The sequence below is a fragment of the Nelumbo nucifera genome, chromosome 4 (genome assembly GCF_055504915.1).
Source record: "Nelumbo nucifera cultivar China Antique chromosome 4, China Antique-T2T, whole genome shotgun sequence".
Lineage (NCBI taxonomy): Eukaryota > Viridiplantae > Streptophyta > Magnoliopsida > Proteales > Nelumbonaceae > Nelumbo > Nelumbo nucifera.
The window spans coordinates 58752312-58774813 of NC_142652.1; the positions used below are offsets into that span (position 1 = coordinate 58752312).

The window sequence follows — 22502 nt, forward strand, 5'->3', positions numbered from 1 at the left end:
ACCAAGAGAAACCCTAGGTTCGAACTTGCTTTACTCTCTTACACTCCTAGGTCTTTACTGCAGCAACCCAGAAAAAGAAGAGAGAAGATGAAAAGACAGCAAGGGAAGAGAGTCCACCTGCTGAAACCAGGAAGGAGCTAATGCTCTGATACCATGTAATCTGAAGAGCTATACTCGAAGTAGCAAGGAAGAGAAGAGAACCACAGAACTGAAGAGAATGTCGAACTGTACTAGCCAGTCGACCAGTCCTTTATTTATAGATGAATATAGTACAAGGTACAAGAAATTACTGGGATGCCCCTGATTAGTGATGGGACACCCAGATGACTTAAATCATTAAACAGGATTAGGCCCATTAACACAGGCCCAGTTACAAGATAAGTTAAACATAAGAATGGGCTAATAAGAACTCTTATCAGCCGAACATCACTCTAACATTCTAACACATCAATATGTTCGAGGAAATAGCAGCACCCTATGGATTCAATTGGATGATAGGAATTGAAAATGGGAGAAAATGGATATGGTGAGGTTACTGGTCGAAATAAAACATACATCAGATATACCAAAGCATATGAGTCTGTTATTTGCAAGAGAACGATATGTTTTGAGGCTGTTTGTTGAGGGAATGGATGACACATATTGTAGTGCAGATAAGGAAGAATGGGCAAAGAACTTGAATGAGAAGAGTAAAGAGGAAGGAGGTTGGAGGGAGGAGGGAGAAGAGGCGGGTGGAAACACAAGGGAGGAGGTGGAGAAGAAGAGGAAGTTGAAGAGACGAAGGGGAGAAAAGAAGATGATGGCGTCATTTTTGAGTAGTGGAAGGAGGGGGCGAGATGGCAGACCGAGAAGGGGGAGAGGTGGAGGTTGATGGTAATAAGAAGGTAGACCCAGAAAAAGATTATTGCTTCAGTAAGTTAGTGGTAAACTACAAAATGGTTTCGAGAGTTAAAAAGTCAGTAACCGGAAGGGGCAAACATGAAAAAAGATATTCATTTTTGAAGAAGACCAGGTTCGACCATTTGAGTTCCAGGAAAATCACTTGCAGAGATCACAAGAAAAAGAAAGAAGATAGATGGATTTGGGTGGTGACCAAGTATGAAAACGGAAAAAAAAGATCAAATTCTCAGGAGGAGAGGTAAAAGAGGAGATTTATAAGTTCGGTGGTTGAAGTAAATTCACAGAAATTTATTGCAGAAGAAGAGTCTGGAGATTCAATAAGAAGCAGAAGAACAACAAACTAGAGAAACAAAGAATTCTTAAATAGGCTGGAAGAGAGGGAGTTAGGCTCACAGTTAGGGGTGGAAAGCAATAAAAAGGAAAGCTTCCAAGAAAGGGGCGCAGAAGAAAAGGGGGCACCGGGGAGGATGATTGCTCCAGAGGAGAAGAGATGTTGTGACAACCAGATTTCAAGCACCATTGAAAAAACAACTGTATTTAGAAGGAAACAAGAAAGAAACACAAGTAAGACGCGATGATGATATCTTGGTACCTCGGCATAGAAATGTCGAGGTGTGTCAATCTTGTTCACCAAGTTTTTTTGCCTTGGAAGTCACAAACAGGGAAAGAGGGGAAAAAAGAATCTCAGAGGAGGCAGGGGAGAAGATAACAAAAAACGAAAGTCCCGAGAGGAGGAGGGGGAAAGTGGAATCCAAGATAAGGTATATAATAGAAAGAGAAGGATTTTAATTACCAATCAGAGGCTAGAAGGAGAGAAGCAAGGGGAAGAGGGAGAAGCCTTAGAGTCGGGGGACAAGAATAGAGAAAGAGGAAGAGCTGATCAGACCCAGGGGATCAAGAAGCTTCGGAGATAGTACAGAATGGGAAGGTGAATATTAACATTACTGGTGGAGAGGGAGGTTGAGGTAGGTAAGTGATAGGAATCGATCAGCACCCTTGAAGACTAATTCTAGAAAGAAGAAGGCCTTACAACAGGTCTTGATATGGCATAGTGATGGTACTTGGGATTTGGACTGAATTGAACACCCAAGGGTATTTTTGTCATTTTTTGCAATTTTCTGTGGGGTCCAATGATAGGGTTTAGTTTCTCTAGTTATAGTTTGTTTATATTTAAAATTTCAGAGTCATTGCATAAGTAGGATTAGAGTTATTGACTCTTCTTTGAATTGAAATAGGATATAATAGCTTAGTTTGAGTCCTAGGATTATTGAGTCTAACAGTTTGACTCCTAAGACTATTATGAGTCCAACAGTTTGACTGCTAGAATTATTATGAGTTTAGAGTCTATAAGTTTGGATGGACGTTTTACACAAAGGCAATGAATTATATTGAGTTTTCTTCAGCTTATGCTAGCTATGGTGAGTGATTCTCATGCCCTAGAGTGATTCTAGGCTCCCTGTGAGTGATTACAGGTATTTTCTCTATTCTTTCTCTCCCTATTTTCTCTCTTGTTCCTTCAAGAATCCATTACAGCCATCAATAGCCATAAAATTCTGATCCAAGAAGACCATTCAACATTCTCTAAAGGACTAGAGTTGAGCTGGTCCTACATCAGTAAGTCTCTCGGCTTAGTCTTCTGGTGAGGGGAAAGTTTTGCAAGAATAGCTTTTGAGAATTTTGAAAAAAAGAAAAGAGAAGAGAAAAAGAAAAGGGAAGAATACCTTGAAAAAAATAAGGGGTAAGACGAGGAAGGGGGAGAGGAGGAGGGGCTGGACGAGATTGAGTGAAATTTAGGGGTCGAGGGAAGACAGGGAGAGAAGGGGGGAAGATGAGGATCCTTAGCTGGACCGTGAGGGGTTTGAAGGAAGGAAGAAGGAGGTAGTAAGAATTTTTTTAGAAGTATCAAACTAGAGGGGGTATTACTTCAAGAAGTAGAACTGGAATATCGAATACTTCCTATCTAGAGTGAGCAATTCGACTACAACCTGGGTTCTCAGTCATCTAGAGTTCGACCAAGTGAACAAGCCAGATCTGATAGAGAATTTTTGGAGTACCATAGAGTTGAATATTTGTAATTTTGAGTCATTTACAATGTAATTTGTTAAGTAGTCGGTTTGTCATCTAGGCAACACCCAAAGACTCTCATAGGAATGGATAACATAGGTGACTTAGGGAAAAGGAGTTAATGGGGAGCCTTGTAGTTCAACACTCTGGAGGGCATACAGTTGATTACATAAGCAGCAACAAGCATCTATTTAAAAAACATTTTGGTTAGGGATGCAAATGGATCGGATCAGATTTGAATCAGGGTATATCTGAATTCGATCTGATAGTACATATAGTAGATGTGATCTGAAGATCCAATCGGATCTCGCTAACATTGATTCTAATCCGAATCTGTTAAGAATGTCGGATATCCGAATATGATCCAATTCGATTTAATTTCTAGGAAATAAAAAAATATAACAGTTTAATAGTTTATATGAAGAAAAACAAAAAATACTAGTATTTTTTCAACTATTTTCATCATATATACATGTTTTTCGTAAAAAATAAATAATATTAAAAATATACAAAAATGCAATATAAACATATTTATAAATAAATAAATAACACACATGTACATATACATATATATGATTGGATCGGATAGGGGGTAATCCGAATTTGATTTGATTTTCAATTGGATCCTATTATCTAATCCGATCTGAAAATCCAACAGGGGTATCCAAATCCACCAAAATAGAATTGGATCATGATTCAATCCATTTGTACCCCTAGTTTTGGTATATTCATATGCAGCATCATGCCACGAGCTACTTTAAGAAGATTCCAGTTCTTCCGCTCTACAACACCATTTTGTTGTGGTGTCTTTGGACAAGAGCTACAGTGAAGGGATCCATGGGATGCAAAGAACTTATTTAGATTTCCATGGAAATATTCTTTCACATCATCATATTGGAATTTCTGAACCTCCACGTGAAACTGCGTAAACACTATTTGTTGAAAATGTTTTACAATTTTTGGAACCTCATCTCTGGTTCGCATTGGAAGTATCCTTGTGTAGTGGAAAAATCATCAATCAAACTAATAAAGTACTTGTAGCCGCCCTCAAAGGGAATAATAATTGTTCCCCAAACATCGGAATGCACAATATGAAAGGGAAAATCTGACCTTTTATTACTTAAAGAAAATGAATTTCTACAATGTATGCCGAGCTGACACATTTGACACTAGAAGTTGGACACTAAACAAGACTTAAAAAAGTAGGAAACAAGTACTACAGCAACTCAAAAGAAACATGACCAAGGTGATTGTGCCACAAAAGCCATTACTCTTATTTACTTGACTGAACTGACTACTTGACCTGAATGTGGACGTCAAGAAACCAACTTTATTCTCAAGAATGTAAAGGTTACACTGAGTGATACTGTAATATAATTTAAAGAGTGAGTGATACTATTAATGGAAAGCAAGTTAAGAGGAATTTTAAGGATAATACATTAGAAAGGGTCAGGCCATGGGTAAGGGATGTTGATCCAACCTGCAATGGAAGAGAACGAACCATCTACAAGCCTCACTTTATCCCTCCCGGACAAGAGGTCGTAAGACTGAAACAAATTTGACTTACCAGTCATGTGATTGGAGGCCCCTGAATCAATAATCTAGTTAGAATAGGAGCAAGAGAGGACACATGGAAAGCAGAAGCTGCATTGCATGCTGTAGATGCAAATGAGGTGGAGGGAGTATTAGTTGTATCATCCATCTGTTGCAGTGCCCTACCATAAGATTCCAAATAATCTCAGAAAGAGTTGATGAGATCCTCCTTAGGATTAGAACCGGTTTATTGTTCCTGAGTGGTACCAATAGTAACACTTCCAGTTTGGGAAGCATTGGCTGCCATATTTGCTACACTAAACTTCTTCTGTCCTTTTCCCTTATTTGGTTACTGGCTCTTGATTGCCCACTTGGGCTTCCCAACAATATCCCAACAGGTTTCGCAGGTGTGTTTGGGGCATTGACAATGGCTATACCAAAATTTATCTTTGTCATCATTCCGCTTATAATCACTTTTTTCTCATGCCATTGTTACCACCCTTTGCTGCTGGAGCAATCTGTTGCTCCCCCTCAATTGTAACCATCACACTTTGTTTGGATAATGGCATATACTTCATGGACTCAAGGAAGGTCACTACTACCCAAAATCTGAACGTGAAGAGGCTCATACACAAGATTTAATCCTAACAAGAACGTGAAAACTTGTTGAGAGACTAATTCTTGTATGCTTTTGCATCATCATCATCATTCTTCCATTTGATAGTTTGGTAGTGGTCCAACTCTTTCTAGACTGAGATAAGGGCTGAATAGTAAGTAGGCCAACTACGATCACCCTGCTTACAGGTAGATGATTCAACCAGTACTGATAAATCGTAGCATAATGTCTCTCTGATGTGAATAGGTCAATTTTACCTGTTCTTAAATCTCACTTGCTGTATCATCCCACATAAAATTCTTCCTGACCCATAGCAACAAGGAACCAGGGCATAACCATACTATTTTCCTAGTCCCATTCCTTGACTTGGGTTCTTGCACTATACTCTTGATGTAACCTGCTTTCCCCCTGGCTGTAAAATAGAGTTTTACACCCTTAGACCACTTTAGATAGTTCAGTCGGTTCAATTGAAGCCTAAAACCCTAGCCGGACCCAAAAAACACTGCTGCTACTTGGAATATACTAGTCACACAGCTCCAACATGGCAAACTGTAATCACATATGGTAGAGAGGTGAAGCAAATACTTGCTGGAACAGACCCCTATGATCCACTACAGCACCATAGCTGAGGCACACACCTCAATGAAAAACTTCCTCACAGCATCAATTGTCACAGAGAACTACTAACCTTGGTGCTACGACTAAGAAGGAATAAAAACAGGGGCACAAGTATACAAATCAGTTTGATGTTTGATTTGTAGTCTTTTACTGCCTAGGTTACCACTCTGATTCCATGTTTTTCACTCTAAATCTGCAAAAGTGGAGAAAAGAAGAAGAGAAGAGAAGGGAGAGAGAGAGGAGAACCGAATAGAAAGTTTGGAAGGCTCAAAAGTCTGGCTGTTCGTGGTCCTATTGTTATTTGTAGGTATGGACAACGTTACAATAAAAGAAAGGGAACAATTACATATATATCCCTACGACATATACTAATAATAAAAAACAGAAATAAGCACTAACAAAAGTGGAGAAAAGAAGAAGAGAAGAGAAGGGAGAGAGAGGAGAAGCGAATAGAAAGTTTGGAAGGTTCAAAAGTCTCTGGCTGTTGGTGCCCCTATTGTTATTTGTAGGTATAGACAATGTTACAATAAAAGAAAAGAAAGAATTACATAAATATCCCTACGACATAGACTAATAATAAAAAACAGAAATAAGCACTGACAACAGAACCAAAAGATATATGGCCAAGACAACAATGCCACAGTTCCAAAAGACTCAAATTTTTATTGGGATAAGACTCAATCTAGCACAACAACCCCTGTTCTGGTATGTGGTAAAAAAGATAGACTCCATTAGTCTTATGTCCACTTCCAATCGTCCTCCCCATGTTCAGGTCCTAGAAGACATAATGAATAGGAAAGATGGTCACAAAACAATTATGAGATTTTGTAAGACAACTAATAGATAGTAAATTTTTCTGTAATTGAGGCACATGAAGGATAGAGCCCAAGGTAAGGTTGTTGGTAAGCATGACTTCACCTAGACCAGAAATTGGAGTATAAGATCCATCAGCCACTATAATCTTACCCTTCCTTGGAGCTAACTTATATGAGGTGAAGGATGAAGTTATACCAGTCATGTGGGCACTAGTCCTAGAATCTACAATCCAAGAGTTGTTAAAAGAAGAACAAGAAAGTGCAATACATGTTTTAGCAAAAACACTAGAATGATTTCTAGAACCAGTAGATGTAGATATCCCACTCTCTTCTAGGTGCACCAAGAGACTCTGGAGTTTATCCATTACATCAGAGGAGTCCTGAGGAGAAGGTGGAATAGAAGTAGGGTGAAAATCACTACCAACTATGGCCAAATAGGCATTACCTTCTTCCTAGACTTAAACCTCTCTGGTTTTAAATGTGGATTTAGCTTCAGGCATTTGTTCTTGGTATGTTTAGGCTTCTTATAGTACTCACATACCACCTCTTTAAGCCTTTCATTGAGAGTGTGCTTGCTTGGGTTTAGATTATATAAAGGCTGAGTGCTCAATCATTAGAGGTTGTATCATAGAATTCTCCTACTCTCCTCTCCCTACACCAGGGAGTAGGTAGCTAAAAGAAGATAATGTTTGCACTAAGAATATGTTGCCTAGTAAAGTCAAACTTAGGATTCAAACCAGCTAGGAAATCAAAGAATCTATTCTCCTCAATATTCCTCCATTATTGCTCACCATTTTTATGGTCCTTCATTCTAGAGCTTTCAAGTGATCCATTTCTTCCCAAAGTGATTGTAGAAAAGAAAAATATATGGCCATTGATCTCTCCCTCTGATGCATACCGCAAACCTCTCTTCAGAACTGATACACTTTAGTTGTATTCTTAGCCTAGGAGTAGGTGGCAACAACCCTATCTCAAATATCTTTCGTAGTGGATAATGTAGAGAACACTGATGTGGGCCCCACTGCAGTGGTCCCCACTGTGTTCGTAGAACAGCATGTGTAGTTATTTGTTCCAGTTATAGTAGTGTCAGTTTGAGTCAGTTTGTTAATTCAGTTGTTATTTATTTCAGCTTTTATTTACTTCATTTATTATGTAAGTACTAAGGGCAGATGTGTCCTTTCCATTATGTACTAAACATAACCTATAAATAATAAGAAAGTGGCGGCGGCAGATCAGTAAGAATCTGTCCCTCCTTTCAACCACTTGTGTTCTCCTGTTTCTCTTCTATTCTCTCTCCTTTCTCTCACTTTTCTTTTGTTTTGTAAACCTAAAACCTTTTAGGATTCAAGACTGATTACAATCTTGATCTTCTACTTGGTATCAAAGCCTATCTAGGGCTTCTCATGTGTGTCTAGTCCAGCCGACCACACGAGGACTAGCTAGGGCTGGAAGCTTTGAAGAAGTATTCGGTGGCTGAATCTTGGAGATTACCAGGAGAGGTTCGCAGCAGTTGAAGACTTGCCGCGGCTTGCAGAGAGTTGGTAATCAGGAAGAAGCAGCGAAGGTTAGGGTTCAGGTAACCCTAGAAGATAGTAAACCGAAGTACATAAGTAAGTTTTTTTTTATTGAGTTTCAGAGACTGCAATCAGTCGAGATAGGTTGGACCTATCTAGAAGTAGGGGCTGTAGTGTGGTCAAGTTTGTTTCTAGGGTTTGACTTGCCGAATTGTGTTTAAGTTTGTTTCTAGGGTTTGACTGTTGGGCCGAACCCCTTCCCTCTCAGAGGTGATTAGTTTTTAGGGTTTCATATTGCCCTACGACAAGTCCCACTTGTGCGGACTGCTTGGAGAGTGCAGCTGAGCACTTATTTCAGACCCACAGTTGAAACCCTAATTTTGCTCTCGCAGCAGTGGGCCCCACAGTAGTGATTTCAGAAAATAGCATCTCAGATTGACAGGCTGCCTGGTACTGTGCATGCCGATTGATTTCAGATCAGATTTGAGTTGATTCCTTGCCTATACTGTGATAGGCGATTGATTTCAGATCAGATTTGGGTTGGTTTCAGATCAGATTTCGGATCAGATCAGATTTCAGATCAGATCAGATTTGTGTTGGTTTCGGATCAGTTTTCAGACATGCTTGTTTGACTCTGTTTTCTGGTATAGTGACTCTAACAGTTTGTAGCCACTGAATCTTGATCAAAGATGGAGTTTAAGGGTCAGGGAGAAAGTAGTTTTGGAAACCACAGTTATGGTAGTGTATCTAAAACCGGGTTTTAGATTACAACTATGAGATTTGATGTGTCAAATTATTTGGAGTGGGCTCAATCAGCCATGATGGCTATTGGAGGAAGGGGAAAACTGGGTTACCTCTTGGGAGATGTGAAAGAACCTTCCAAGGAAGACCCAACATACACCAAGTGGGTTCAAGAGAACTATTTGGTTATGGCGTGGTTGTGTAATTCTATGCAGCCACATATCAGCCGAAATTACTTGTGGGCAAAGACAACCAAAGAGATATGGGATGTTGTGAAAGAAACCTATTCCCAACCCCTTAATGTTGTCAGAGCCTATGAACTGAAGTGTGAGGTGAACAGCCTTAAACAAGGAGAGAAGCCAGTTTCTGTCTACTTCTCTACCTTGAAATCCTTGTGGCATGAGATTGACCATCTAGAGACCCTTGAGTGGGAGAGTCCCAAAGATGCACAGACTCACAGAAAGCAAGTCGAGACGAATAGGGTATTTGAGTTTCTGGCTGGTTTGAATTCAGAATATGACATTGTGCAGCAACAGATATTGACAAGAGATAGTGTGACCCTTTCTCAAGCATACTCCCTGGTGCATAGTGAAGAGACCAGGAGGAAAGTCATGATGCAGCCTCAGCCCTCTTTCCTAACCTTGACAGCTATTAAACCTAAGCCAGGGGGTGACTCCGAAAGGGACCGGAAGAAGGAAGATAAACGGGATCTGGTATGTGAACATTGCAAGAAACCCAAGCACACAAAAGATACTTGTTGGAAGCTACATCCTCACTTGGTCCCAGCAAAACTAAGAAATAAGAAGAGTAATGCTTATGTGGCCGTGAACACTGATTCAGCATCCTCATCAGGCACATCCCTAGAGACTTTAGTTGCTGTTCGGGCTGCCCTCATACAGTTGGAAAAGGAAGTTGGGAGTTCAGCTCAGCCATCTCAGTCACCATCAGCTCCTGCCACATTTGCATTTGCACATTCAGGTACTCGAGCCTCAGCTTACCATGCTTCAACTCCAGGTAATACTGACCACTGCTGGGTAATAGATTCAGGTGCATCTGACCATATGACTAGCTTGCCATCTTTGTTCACTTCTTATCACTTGTCCTCTGGCCGAGATAGAGTATCCATTGCTGATGGCTCTCTTATTCCCATTTCGGGCAAGGGGGACATCAAGCTATGTTATACTATCTCTTTATCTTCTGTCTTGCATGTTCCTAAGCTTGATACTAACCTACTTTTAGTTAGTAGTATTACCAAACACATGAACTATTCAGTAACCTTTTTCCCTGACCGATGTGTTTTTCAGGATTTGGAGACGAGGAAGGTGATTGGGACTGGCCGTGAGATGAACGGGATCTATCTGCTTGGAGAGAGTTCTCGTCGGGAGGAGTCAGTGGATAAGAAGTCTTTTGTTTCCCAGTCTGTGAGTTCGGTTATGCTTTGGCATAACCGATTAGGTCATTTGTCTTTTAAGTCTTTGAAGAGTCTGTTTCCTGCTTTATTTAAGTCTGTTGAGTTATCAAAGTTGAGGTGTGAGAGTTGTGAGTTTGCCAAACATTGTAGAACCTCTTATTCTTTAAGTAATAAAAGGAGTAATTCCTCTTTTGATATTGTGCATACTGATGTTTGGGGGCCATATCATATCTCTTCTATGGGTGGGTACATATATTTTCTACTGTTTGTTGATGACCATACCTGTTTTTCTTGGGTCTATCTTATGCGTTCTCGGGATGAGGTTCTTGCTCTGACCAAAAACTTCCATCAGATGGTTCTCACTTAGTTTGGGACCAAAATCAAAGTCCTTAGATCTGATAATGCAAAGGAATACTTTGCTCAGCTATTGACCTCCTACCTTCTTAGCCATGGAGTTATTCACCAGAGCACTTGCCCTTATACACCACAGCAGAACGGTGTTGCCGAAAGGAAGAATAGGCATATCTTAGAGGTGGCTAGAAGCATTATTTTTACCTCCAATGTTCCTATTCGCTTCTGGGATGATGCTATCCTCACGGCAGTTTATCTCATTAATCGAGTTCCTTCCCGGGTTCTTGATATGAGAACCCCCTTTTCCCTTCTATACCCAGACGGGGAGTTGTTCATTGTTCCCCTTAAAACCTTTGGTTGTACCTGTTTCGTTCAGCTTCTCGGGCCTCATCATTCCAAGTTTGAAGCTAAGGCCTCCAAATGCATTTTCCTTGGTTATGCACAAACTCAAAAGGGTTATTGCTGCTATGATCCGGTTTTAGGGAAACGGTTTGTCTCCATGGATGTCACCTTCTTTGAGGAGACACCCTATTATCCTAGGGTTTCTCCTCAGGGGGAGAGCAGTGAGAGTGGGGCTGTTTTGAGTTTCTTTCCTCAGGGGGAGAGTAGTGAGAGTGGAAGTGGGGCTGTTTTGAGTGGGGCTGTTCCTTTACCTATTCCATTGGATAATGAAGGCTGTAGTGGTGAGGGTGGTCAGAGGGAGCCGGAGTTGAGAATCTATCACAGGCGATGCAGGCAGGTTGATCCTAGTCATCGGCAGTCCCAGCCAGCTCCAGTTCCTTTTGCGGCTCCAGATCAAGAGCCTACTGAGATACCTCTCACTGTTGCCACTTTCCCTCTTGTGGATGACCTTGATCTCCATATTGCCATTCGCAAAGGGAAACGACATTGCACCACTTCTACAGCTCACAGCATCTCACAGTTCTTATCCTATGATCGTTTGTCTCCATCTTACCGGTCCTATCTCACTTCCATTGCCGATGTCCCTATTCCAAGAGCAGTGCAAGAAGCCTTATCAGTTCCAGAATGGAAAGATGCAATGCAAGTCGAAATGGATGCCCTGTTGAAGAATAATACTTGGGCACTGGTTGACCCACCAAAAGGAAAGAAACCGGTGGGATGCAGATGGGTGTTCACTGTGAAGCATAATGCTGATGGCTCTATTGAAAGGTACAAAGCCCGGCTGGTTGCAAAGGGGTTCACTCAGACTTATGGTATAGACTACTTGGAGACCTTTGCCTCAGTAGCCAAGATGACCACCATCCGAGTTCTGTTATCCCTTGCAGCAAATCATTCTTGGCCCCTGTTTCAGATGGATGTTAAAAATACCTTTCTGAATGGAGACTTACAGGAAGAGGTTTACATGCAGTTGCCTCCTGGATTCTATGATACAGAGACAGGTAAGAAGGTTTGCCGACTGAACAAGGCATTGTATGGTTTGAAGCAGTCACCTAGAGCCTGGTTTGATAGGTTCAGATTAGCCCTTGGAAAGTTTGGTTATGTACAGGCCCAGTCAGATCATACACTATTCATCAAGAGGGTGGAGTCCTCTCTGACACTATTTGTAGTATATGTTGATGATATTGTGGTGACAGGAAATGACAGTCATGAGATTGAGTCCCTCAAACAGCTCCTTCATCAAGAGTTTGAGGTGAAAGATCTTGGTGCATTACGATACTTTTTGGGTATTGAGGTTGCTAGATCCAAGCAGGGGGTTTTTATCTCTCAGAGAAAATATGTTCTAGATCTGTTGGCGGAAACTGGAAAGTTGGGTGTTAAGCCGGCTGATACACCCATCGAACAAAATCACAAGATTAGTGCAGAGGGCGGGGAGCCTCTTGAAGACAAAATTATGTTCCAACGGTTGGTTGGAAAGCTCCTATATCTCTGCCTCACTCGGCCGGATATTAGCTATGCAGTTAGTGTTGTTAGCCAGTACATGCACTCCCCTAGAACTTCTCATCTTCTTGTGGCAGAGAGAATATTAGCATACTTGAAGAGATGCCCGAGTAGAGGTATACTGCTCAAGAATAATAATCACATGAGGGTGGAAGTCTATACAGATGCCGATTGGGCTGGGAGTGTTGATGACAGAAGGTCTACCTCTGGATATTGTGCCCTTGTGGGAGGTAACCTTGTCTCTTGGAGGAGTAAGAAGCAGAGTGTTGTTTCCCGCTCCAGTGCTGAAGCGGAATACAGGTCAATGGCTAATGGAGTGGCTGAAATCTTGTGGCTGAGGTCACTACTTGAAGAGTTGGGTATTGACTATGAAAAGCCCTTAATGCTGTATTGTGATAATCAGACAGCTATTAATATAGCCCACAACCCAGTGCAGCATGACAGAACTAAACATATTGAAGTTGGTCAACATTTTGTGCGAGAAAGGGTCTTCTGTACATCACAAGAAGTGTCTTCTGTACATCACATCTAATATGTAGCTCGCGGATATCCTCACCAAGGCTGTACCAAGGAAGAAGTTAGAGACAGACCTATCCAAGTTGGGAATGATAGATATCTACTCCCAACTTGAGGGGGAGTGTAGAGAACACTGATGTGGGCCCCACTGCAGTGGGACCCCATAAATTTCAAAAAGAAGAGAGAAGAGAGAAAAGAAGAGGGAAGAGAGAAGAAAGAAGGGGTTCGGTTGTTAATTCTGCCGCCCCATAAATTTCATTATATAGTTTAGTTTCCTTACAAGAATAAGAGATAAAAAAAGGCAAATTCTAATCCTATCTAGAATAGAACAAATCATAACTAGGATAAAGCCATCCGGCCCAACTTAAAAAGGATTAAAAGAAAATAACTAAGTGTAGGTATGGAACCACACACACTAGAACCTAAGTGTGGGTATAGAACCTCACACTCATTTTTTTTTTTTTTTTTTTATCAATAACAATTTCATTAATTCACCAAAGAGGTTACATAAGGAAGACAAACACACTTATCTTCCAAGTAAAATCAAGAATGGAACCTCACACTCATGGCTACTAACTATTTCTACACTCCTCAAGTTGGGAGTAGATATTTGTCATGCCCAACTTGCGTAAGTCTGTCTCCAATTTGATTTTTTTGACTGCTTTGGTGAAGAGATCAGCTAACTGCATGTTTGAGGCAATGTAAGGAAGGCATACTTCTTGAGATGCAACTCGCTCTCGGATAAAATGTCTATCCACCTCGATATGCTTAGTCCTGTCATGCTGTATTGGGTTTTGGGCAATATTAATTGCAGTTTGATTATCGCAATACAGCATCAGAAGCTTCTCATAATCAATTTCCAACTCATTAAGCAATGATCTCAGCCATAACACTTCTGCAACACCATTGGCCATGGATCTGCATTATGCTTCTACACTAGAGGGAACAACAACATTCTATTTCTTGCTTCTCCAGGAAACAAGATTTCTCCCCACAAATGCACAATATCCAGAGGTGGATCTCCTGTCATCAACACATCCAACCCAATCCGCATCTATACACTTCTATTTTCATGTGACTACTATTTTTGAAGAGTGTACCTCTCCCTAGACATCTCTTTAAGTAGGCAAGAATTCTTTCTACTATAAGGAGGTGGGTGATCTTAGGAGAATGCATGTATTGGCTAACAACACTGACAACATAAGAAATATCTGGTTGAGTTAGACAGAGATAAAGAAGTTTCCCAACAATCCTTTGGTACATAGCCCTGTCCCCAAGAAGTTCTCCTTTTTCTGCACTTATTTTATGGTTAAGCTCACAATAGGTGTGTCAGTAGGTTTCACTCCTAACTTTCTAGTTTCTTCCAATAAGTACAAAACATACTTCCTTTGAGAGAGTGCAATTCCCCTAGGTCCTTCACTTCAAATTCCTTGTGAAGATGCTGTTTAAGAGTTTCAATTTCACTAATATCACTCCCTGTTATCATAATGTTATGTACATAGATTGCAAGTAGAGTCAGGGAAAGACCTATCTTCTTAAAGAAGAGAGTGTGATCTGATTGAGCCTATATGTAGCCGAATTTGTCCAAAGCCAGTCAACCTATCAAACCAAGCTCTTGGAGATTGTTTCAATCCATACAAAGCCTTCTTCAGAAGGCAAACTTTCTTTCTTGCTTCTATACTATAAAAACCAGGGGGTAACTCTATGTATACCTCCTCTTGAAAGTCTCCGTTGTGGAAAGAATTCTTAACATCCAGTTGGAATAGGGGCCATGAGAAGTTCACAGCAATGGATAGTAGGACTCTAATAGTGTTCATCTTTGCAACAGGTGCAAAAGTTTCCGTATAGTCTATGCCATAAATTTGTGTGAATCCCTTTGCAACCAATCTGGCCTTATACCTCTCTACAGTACCATCAGCATTATATTTCACAGTAAACACCCATTTGCACCCAATAGGTTTCTTCCCTTTAGGCTGACTAACTAGTTCCCATGTGTTGTTCTTAACAAGAGCATCCATCTTTGCTTGCATTTCTTCCTTCCGTTCAAGTATCAAAAGGGCTTCTTGCACCTTTCTGGGTATAGGAATAATAGCAATAGATGCCAGGTAAGATCTATAGGATTCTGAGAGACAATCATAAGAAAGGAACTTGGAGATGCAATGGGCAGTGGATGAGGTGCAACGACGCTTCCCTTTACGAATTGCAATTGAAAGATCAAGGTCATCTGACGGTGGAGGCTGAGCATTTGTAATAGTGGGATCAACAGTGGGAGCTGTAGTAGCGTCTAGATCTGGGGTTGTAGAAGATGTTGGAATTGACCTGGACTGCTGTTGAGAACGAGAATCAATCTGCCTCCACCACTTTCTGTGATACACTCTCAACTCTGCATTTTTGACGACCCTCTTTACAACTCTCCCTCTCAGTAATTGGAACAGGTAAAGGAACTTTTGGGGCTGAAACTGAAATCCCTTCCTCACTACTCTCCCCCTGAGGAGAAGCCCTATAATAGTAGGGCATATCCTCAAAAAAAGTGACATCCATGGACACAAAACGCTTCCCTAAAACAGGCTCATAACAGCAATATCCCTTTTGATTTTGTACATACCTATGGAAAATACATTTAGTATTTTTGGGGTCAAACTTAGAGTGATGAGGTCCAAGGATTTGAACAAAAAAAGTACACCCAAAAGTTTTGAAGGGAATAGTGAATAGGTCCTCATTTGGATACAGAAGACTGAATGAAATTTGCATGTTTAGAACCCGTGAAGGAACCCTGTTAATAAGGTACATGGCTGTACGGATTGCATCCCCCCAAAAGCGCATGGGAACATTAGAGTTAAGCCTGATGCTTCTGGCTACCTCTAAGATATGTCTATTTTTTCTCAGCAACCTGTTTTGTTGAGGTATATGAGGACAAGTGCTCTGATGAATGACCCCATGATCAAGGAGATAGGATGCCAAGGGCTTTGCAAAGTATTCCTTGGCATTATTGGATCTAAAAGTTTTGATCTTGGTTTCAAACTGGGTTAGAACCATCTGATGGAAAGCCTGGGTCAGAGAAGGGACCTCATCTCAAGAGTGCATAAGGTAAACCCATGAGAAATGGGTATAATCATCAACAAATAACAAGAAATATTTGTACCTCCCCATGGTGGGAGTATGATATGGCCCCCAAACATCGGTATGCATAATTTCAAAAGGAAGGTTGCTTCTTTTATTACTTAAAGGACAAGACGATCTACTATGTTTTGCGAGCTCACAACCTTCATACTTCAAACTAGACACTTCGATTGACTCAAAATAAGTTTAGAAAAACTCTTCAAAGACCTAAAAGACAAGTGACCTAAGCGGTTATGCCAAAGCATAATCTTACTCCAAGACTGAGAGAAAAACAATTTCCCCACTTCACTCTGCTTCCCCTGTGAATGTTCAAGCAGGTAGACTCCATTCATCTCCCAGCCAATCCCAATCACCTTCTTCGTTTCCAGATCCTGAAAAACACACCGATCAGGGAAAAAGGTTACTGAACAGTTTTGATTTTTAGTAATACTACTAACTAAAAGCAAGTTAGCACTAAGCTTGGGGACATGTAAAACTGAGGATAAGGTGATGGCATCAGACAATCTGATGTCTCCCTTGCCAGAAATTGGCACAAGGGAGCCATCAACAATAGAAACTATTTCTCCTAGAGGATAAACAATAGGTGCTAAATAAAGTAGATAAGTTGGTCATATGGTTTGAAGCACCTGAATCTATTACCCATAAAGGTCTATTGTTACGTGGGACACAAGCATGACATGCGGTAGCTCTTGTACCTGTATGAGCAAGGGCTGAAGTAGGATGAGCAGGTGTGGTAGCTAAAGACTGAGATGTAGATCCAGAAATACCAGCTTCATTCTCTAGCTGTGTCAGTGCAGCCCAGACAACTGCTAAGGCATCCAAAGATGTGGTCCTTGTGTTGGAGGAAGATGCACTGTCAATAGTAGTTGTTACATTAGCACTCCCCTTCTTGTTTCTAAGTCTAGCTGGCATTAGGTGAGGATGCAACTTCCAACAGGTGTCCCTAGTGTGCTTGGGCTTCTTGCAATGATCACAAAAAATATCTCTTTTGTCCTCCTTCTTAACTTCCCTTTCCTTCTCCCCTCCAACCTTAAATTTTGTTGCTGCCAAGGCTGCTTCTGTGGGCTGAAAAGATAGCATTACCTTCCTCCTACTCTCTTCATTGTGGACTAATGAGTAGGCCTGAGATAGAGCCACACTCTCCCTAGTGAGAGGTTGTTGTCTTGTAATATCAAAATCTGAGTTTAGACCGGCTAAGAACTCAAAAACCCTATTTGTTTCAATCAGTTTTCTATATGTTGCTGCATCCCTCTGGCTTTCCCATTCAATAGTTTCCAAGTGAACAATTTCATGCCAAAGGGATTTCAGAGTAGCAAAATACATTAAGACTGGCTTCTCCCCTTGCTTGAGGTTTTTTACCTCACACTTCAGCTCATAAGCTCTAGCAACATTGAGGGGTTGGGAATAGGTCTCCTTCATGCTGTCCCAAATCTCCTTGGTTGTTTTTGCCCAGAGATAGTTTCGGCTGATGTGGGGCTGCATAGAATTACATAGCCAAGTCATTACTAAGTAATTCTCTTGAACCCATTTCGGATGTGGTGTATCTTCCTCTGCTGGCTTCTTTGTATCCCCCCAGTCACATAACCCAATTTACCTCTTCTTCCAATGGCCATCATTGCTGATTGGACCCACTCCAAGTAATTGTTTCCACCAAATCTAACAGTGGGTAATCTGAAAAGAGTTTTCAGTCATGTTACCAGCTCCAAAAAATCCTTCCCCTTGTGTTTTTAACTCACTTTCAAACTTCTCCATTCCAAGAGAGCACTAATAAGCTAAAAATCCAAGAAGAAGACCTAAAAAAGGATATATATTTTTTTTCTGCAACACTAAAAATTAGAGAAAACAATCCCAGAATTTAATTTCTGCAAATAAATCCCTTCCAAGAGAGCAAACATAGTCAAAGAGTCAACTCCTAGTAGACAATAATCAGTCCAATAATCACAGTTTGGTTTTTAGCCGCACCCTCCAAGAAACAGTCCAATAATCACAGTCAAAGAATTCCCAATCCAAAAAACAGTTCGTAGGGTTAAGAATAAACCCTAGAAAATTCATTTTTTTTTTCTCACAAGAAAAGGCCTTAGTCTAAAAACAGTTCATAGGGTTAATAATAAACCCTAGAAAACTCAGTTTTTTCTCAGCTGCACCTTCTAGATAAATCTAACTTATCTCTTACTGCTGTTGGCCTCAAGAATAGGTGAAAGATTTACCCAGAAATCTGATTCTTGATAAAAAACTCTGATCGCCACCTTCAATTCTTGATAAAAAATCAATCTTGATCCCTTTACCTTCTCTGGTTCTTCCTTATTACCAAAAGAAACTCTCCAATCTTTGAACAGTTGCTAAAGATCTCAGGTAACCTCCAAGAATCAGGCAAAAGAAAGCTCCTTTCTAATCTTCCAGCCCTAGGTAATTCTATGTGGTTGGCTGGGTTAGACTCACATGAGAAGCCCTAGATCGTGCTCTGATACCAACCTGAATAAACAAAAAGATGCTGCAGTGGTTGATGAAAAGAAAACAGGTTCGAAAAGAAGAAGAAAGAGAGAGAAATAAGAGAGAAAATGAGAGGGAAGAGAGAAGAAAGAAGGGGTTCGGTTGTTATTTCTGTCACCACATAAATTTCATAATATAGTTTAGTTTCCTTACAAGAATAGGAGATAAAAAAAGGAAAATTCTAATGCTATCTAGAATAGAAGAAATCATAACTAGGATAAGGCCATCTTGCCCAACTGAAAAAGGATTAAAAGAAAATAACTAAGTGTGGGTATGGAACCACACGCACTAGAACCTAAGTGTGGGTATGGAACCTCACACTCGTGGCTACTAACTATTTCTACAATATTCTTAACAGAAAGGATTACTATTGCTTCCTTTAGGATAATCTTGTAGGCCCAAGGATTGACAAAGATAAGAAAAATATCAGAAAATAAGTTTCAAAAGACATGCTTTCAAGAAAGAAGAATTTTAAGCAATAAATAAAAATAAATCAACAAATTTCAAAACTACTTAAAGAACTAGCAAGGATCAAGCAAGCTCACAAGAAAAGAAATAATAATTCAGTGAAGTTAGATTGAGAATGAAAATAGAAGAGAAAGGTTAAATGTTATCCATGAAGAAGAGAGAATAGCAAAAAAAAATAAAAAAGACTATTGCTTCAACTAAAAAAGGCCAATACCCAATTTTGGTCTCAGCTATTTGGGGTCTTGGGAGGGTTAGACTGGGTAAGGACCATAGGATCATAACATTTGCCTATTTATGTTTTGCACAAAGTGGTCACCCTCAAACTCAAACCTGTGTTTTCACCTTTGCTTGCATGGGATTTTACCATCATACCAAGTAATGGCCCCTACATTGCTTCAACTGATCATTCAAATTTCTATTGCCTTACAATAGTTACTTGTAACAAAAGAAGAGGGTTCACGAGCCCTCGGACACCTTTTTTAAACCTACTACAACTTTTAGGAAAGAAGAAAACTTTTAGAGAATAAAAACCTATTCAGGGACCTCATCTCACAGCTTAAGCTTTTAGGTTGAACGGTTCCTTAAGAAAGTTGGGTGGCAGATAGAGGTATTCTCTTCTGACTGAACCTAGTTCTCTCCTCTCCTTTTCTTCTCTTCTCTTCTCTTCTCATTATTTCTGGTTTCTTTTATTTTTCTCCTGTACTTAAATTGATTCCAGGTTGTTCTCATGGTATCAGAGCCTGTTTGACCAAGTGGTCTAGTGTTTGATCCTCATCACCCCCATTATAATTAATTAATATTCAGCACAATATATGAGAGGGTCTGTGCTTGTCCATGCTTCAAGCCCAATGGAATTTCACGTGAAGGGGCATGTTAGAGAATAAAAACCTATTTGGGGGCGTCACCTAACAGCTTAAGCTTTTAGGTTGAATGGTTTCCTTGAGAAAAACTATCAGCTAATTTATAATAAGTGGATTCTACAAGATGAACAAGAAAACCTTGAAATCCCATCAATACCAAAATAAATATAGAAGTAGCCCAAAACTCAAAAAATGGCTTTTATTTGGAAGGAATTACAAATTTGTTACTGAAATATGAGATATAAGGATATTTCAATTTTCTCCCACATAATGAATGATTTTATTCAGCTGATTGAACTTAACCCCTTATGTAGGCATGTTTCAGAGGCTGGTTGAGGTGGCTGGCTCTACTGGAAGATTTGGGCCACACTTCCTGTTTTTGCCTTTGTTCTCTTAGATCTCTTTCGTTGAAAAAGAAAGAAGAAAAAAAATTCCTTTATTCCTTCTGCAATGTATGATGGAAGTCAAATTGATAGGATTCCATCTTGTGACCAAAATCAAGATGAATGGATGGTTCAAATTTGGAGAGTGTTGGGTTATCACCTTCTTGGGTTCTTCATTGTAGTTTTGTTTGACAATTCTAAGATATTTTACAGAAAAAGAACTATTTAATTGGTAATTTTCTTAAATAGGACCTCTGGTGGAACTGATCTGATTCAAATTTAGGTGAGGAGCTGTCTCTCACACTCTTGTGCATCATTTATATGGCATATTGGATTCACAAGTTAGTCATATTGACCTAAGTATTTCATTTAACAAATTCTTACCATGAAAGTATTGCAGTTTCTACTTGATGAAATCTAGTATTTTTAAGCCACACTTTTATAGCAATCACTTTATAATACATGGTTTCCTTCTGGGTTCACAATTTTTTCTGCCTTCTTTCTTTTCTTCATTGCTGTTATCTTTCTATTCTTTTATTTTAGTTGCACACTTGGAACCTCTGGATATTGGCCTTTGTAGTGATACTAAGTTTAACTATCACAAGGTGTTTAAACTTTATGGACTTCTGAGCCAAAATTTTCAATCCTAATTGTTTGTATAACTTCTGTGCAAATGTGCTTGATATTATAACCAGAGGACCACGATGGGCAAGTGTCAACCTTGGAATTTTTATTTGCATACAATGTTCAGGCATACATCGGAGTCTTGGAGTGCACATATCAAAGGTATTCATTGTTCCATTGTTTATACCTTGATCACAATTATTAGTTTTTTTAACATAATAAAATCATGGCTTTAGATGCTGATTACATTATGAAAATACTGACAATATGTTGCTGATTTCTTCTCTTTTGTTTTCTTTCTTTGTTTTATTGAAGGTGGTGGAGGGTTTCAATATTCTTGACACAATTTATTTGTGGACAGAATACAAAATTTTCTTCATATCATATTTCCAAAACTATGCTGGTTCACTAATGTTTTCTTTCTTACACATTAATTCTAAACCAAGAAATAGCATCTAAACATCTTACTGACAAAAAAAAAAGAATTTTCTCATTATGACTACCATAGCCCCCAACCTTTTCCTGCTTTATTGTAGTGTTATCCAAATATGTATGGCTGACTTTGTTTCTAAGCTAGGGTGTAGGCTGAAGAATCCAAATGATTTGAAAGTGTTAAACAACATAAATAGCTCTGCTACCATGTCAACTAACATAAAATAGAATAGCAAATCAAGGAGAAAACAAGAAGAAATAGAGAAACACCAAGATTTAATGTGGTTTGTCTTGGATAGCCTACATCTACGGGAGGAGAAGAAAAATATCCACTATGAGAACAAGAGATACAACTCTCTCTCTCTCTCTCAGCCACACTCTTCCCCACTCCTCCTCAAACCCTAATCTCACACAACCATTGGTTTAAAGAAGCAACAAATGGAAATGTATTAGAATTACACTGAAGCACCCTGTATTTAACTGTAATATGTTAATAGCACGGCTTTCAACACACATATGTCAACTACAATCTTTCTTTGGTGTGAGCAAAGCTAGTACAACACATGGGCTTAAGCTTTCACGGATCAGCCCCTGCTTCAACAACTCTGCTACTTGTCTTTGGAGCTCCTCATGCTCCTTAGGGCTCATGCTCCTTAGGGCTCATTCTATAGTAGGGTAAGTTAGGCAATGTTGCTCCCAACATTAAATCTATATGATGTTGTACATCTCTTAGTGGAGGAAGGCCATTGGGTAATTCCTCAAGCATCACATCAGCATACTCATGAAGTAGCTTCTTCACCATCTCTGGAATGGGTGTTTTGTTTGCTATCTTCTTTTGAAGAGAGTACTGGCTGGCTTAGTTTCCTTCTTTGGAAATGAATCAAGTTGCATTGATTATCTTCTTATTGTCTTTCACAAAGTTGTATGTGTTATTGTCCCCATAATGAATGGTCTTATGGTCATATTTCCATGGGCATCCCAAAAGAATATGGCATGCATCCATTGGGACAATATCACACCATACTAATTCTTCAAATGTATTATCAATAGAGAAATTAATTAAGCATTTAGTAGAAACTCTTACCTCATTTCCTTTGCTGAACCACAAAAGGAATATGGTCGGGGTGTTGAATAGTCTTGAGTTGAA

The 22502-nt window shown here is 39.8% G+C and overlaps 1 protein-coding gene across 7 annotated transcripts in view; it reads left to right on the forward strand.

Annotated features, from left to right (window-relative positions):
- AGD15 (ARF-GAP domain 15) overlaps positions 1 to 22502 on the forward strand; it is a 90100-nt gene that overhangs the window by 17588 nt on the left and 50010 nt on the right. For 4 of the 7 annotated variants that reach the window (XR_016085195.1, XR_016085194.1, XM_088902543.1 and 1 more), the window contains 2 exons: positions 20583 to 20640; positions 20995 to 21085. Coding sequence is in view for 4 of the 7 variants with exons in the window: in XM_088902543.1 (XP_088758669.1) it covers positions 20583 to 20640; positions 20995 to 21085 (149 nt within the window). In the remaining 3 variants the exon portion in view is untranslated. The remainder of the gene's footprint in view (positions 1 to 20582; positions 20641 to 20994; positions 21086 to 22502) is intronic. The other 3 variants (XR_016085196.1, XM_088902545.1, XM_088902546.1) reach the window with 1 other exon arrangement.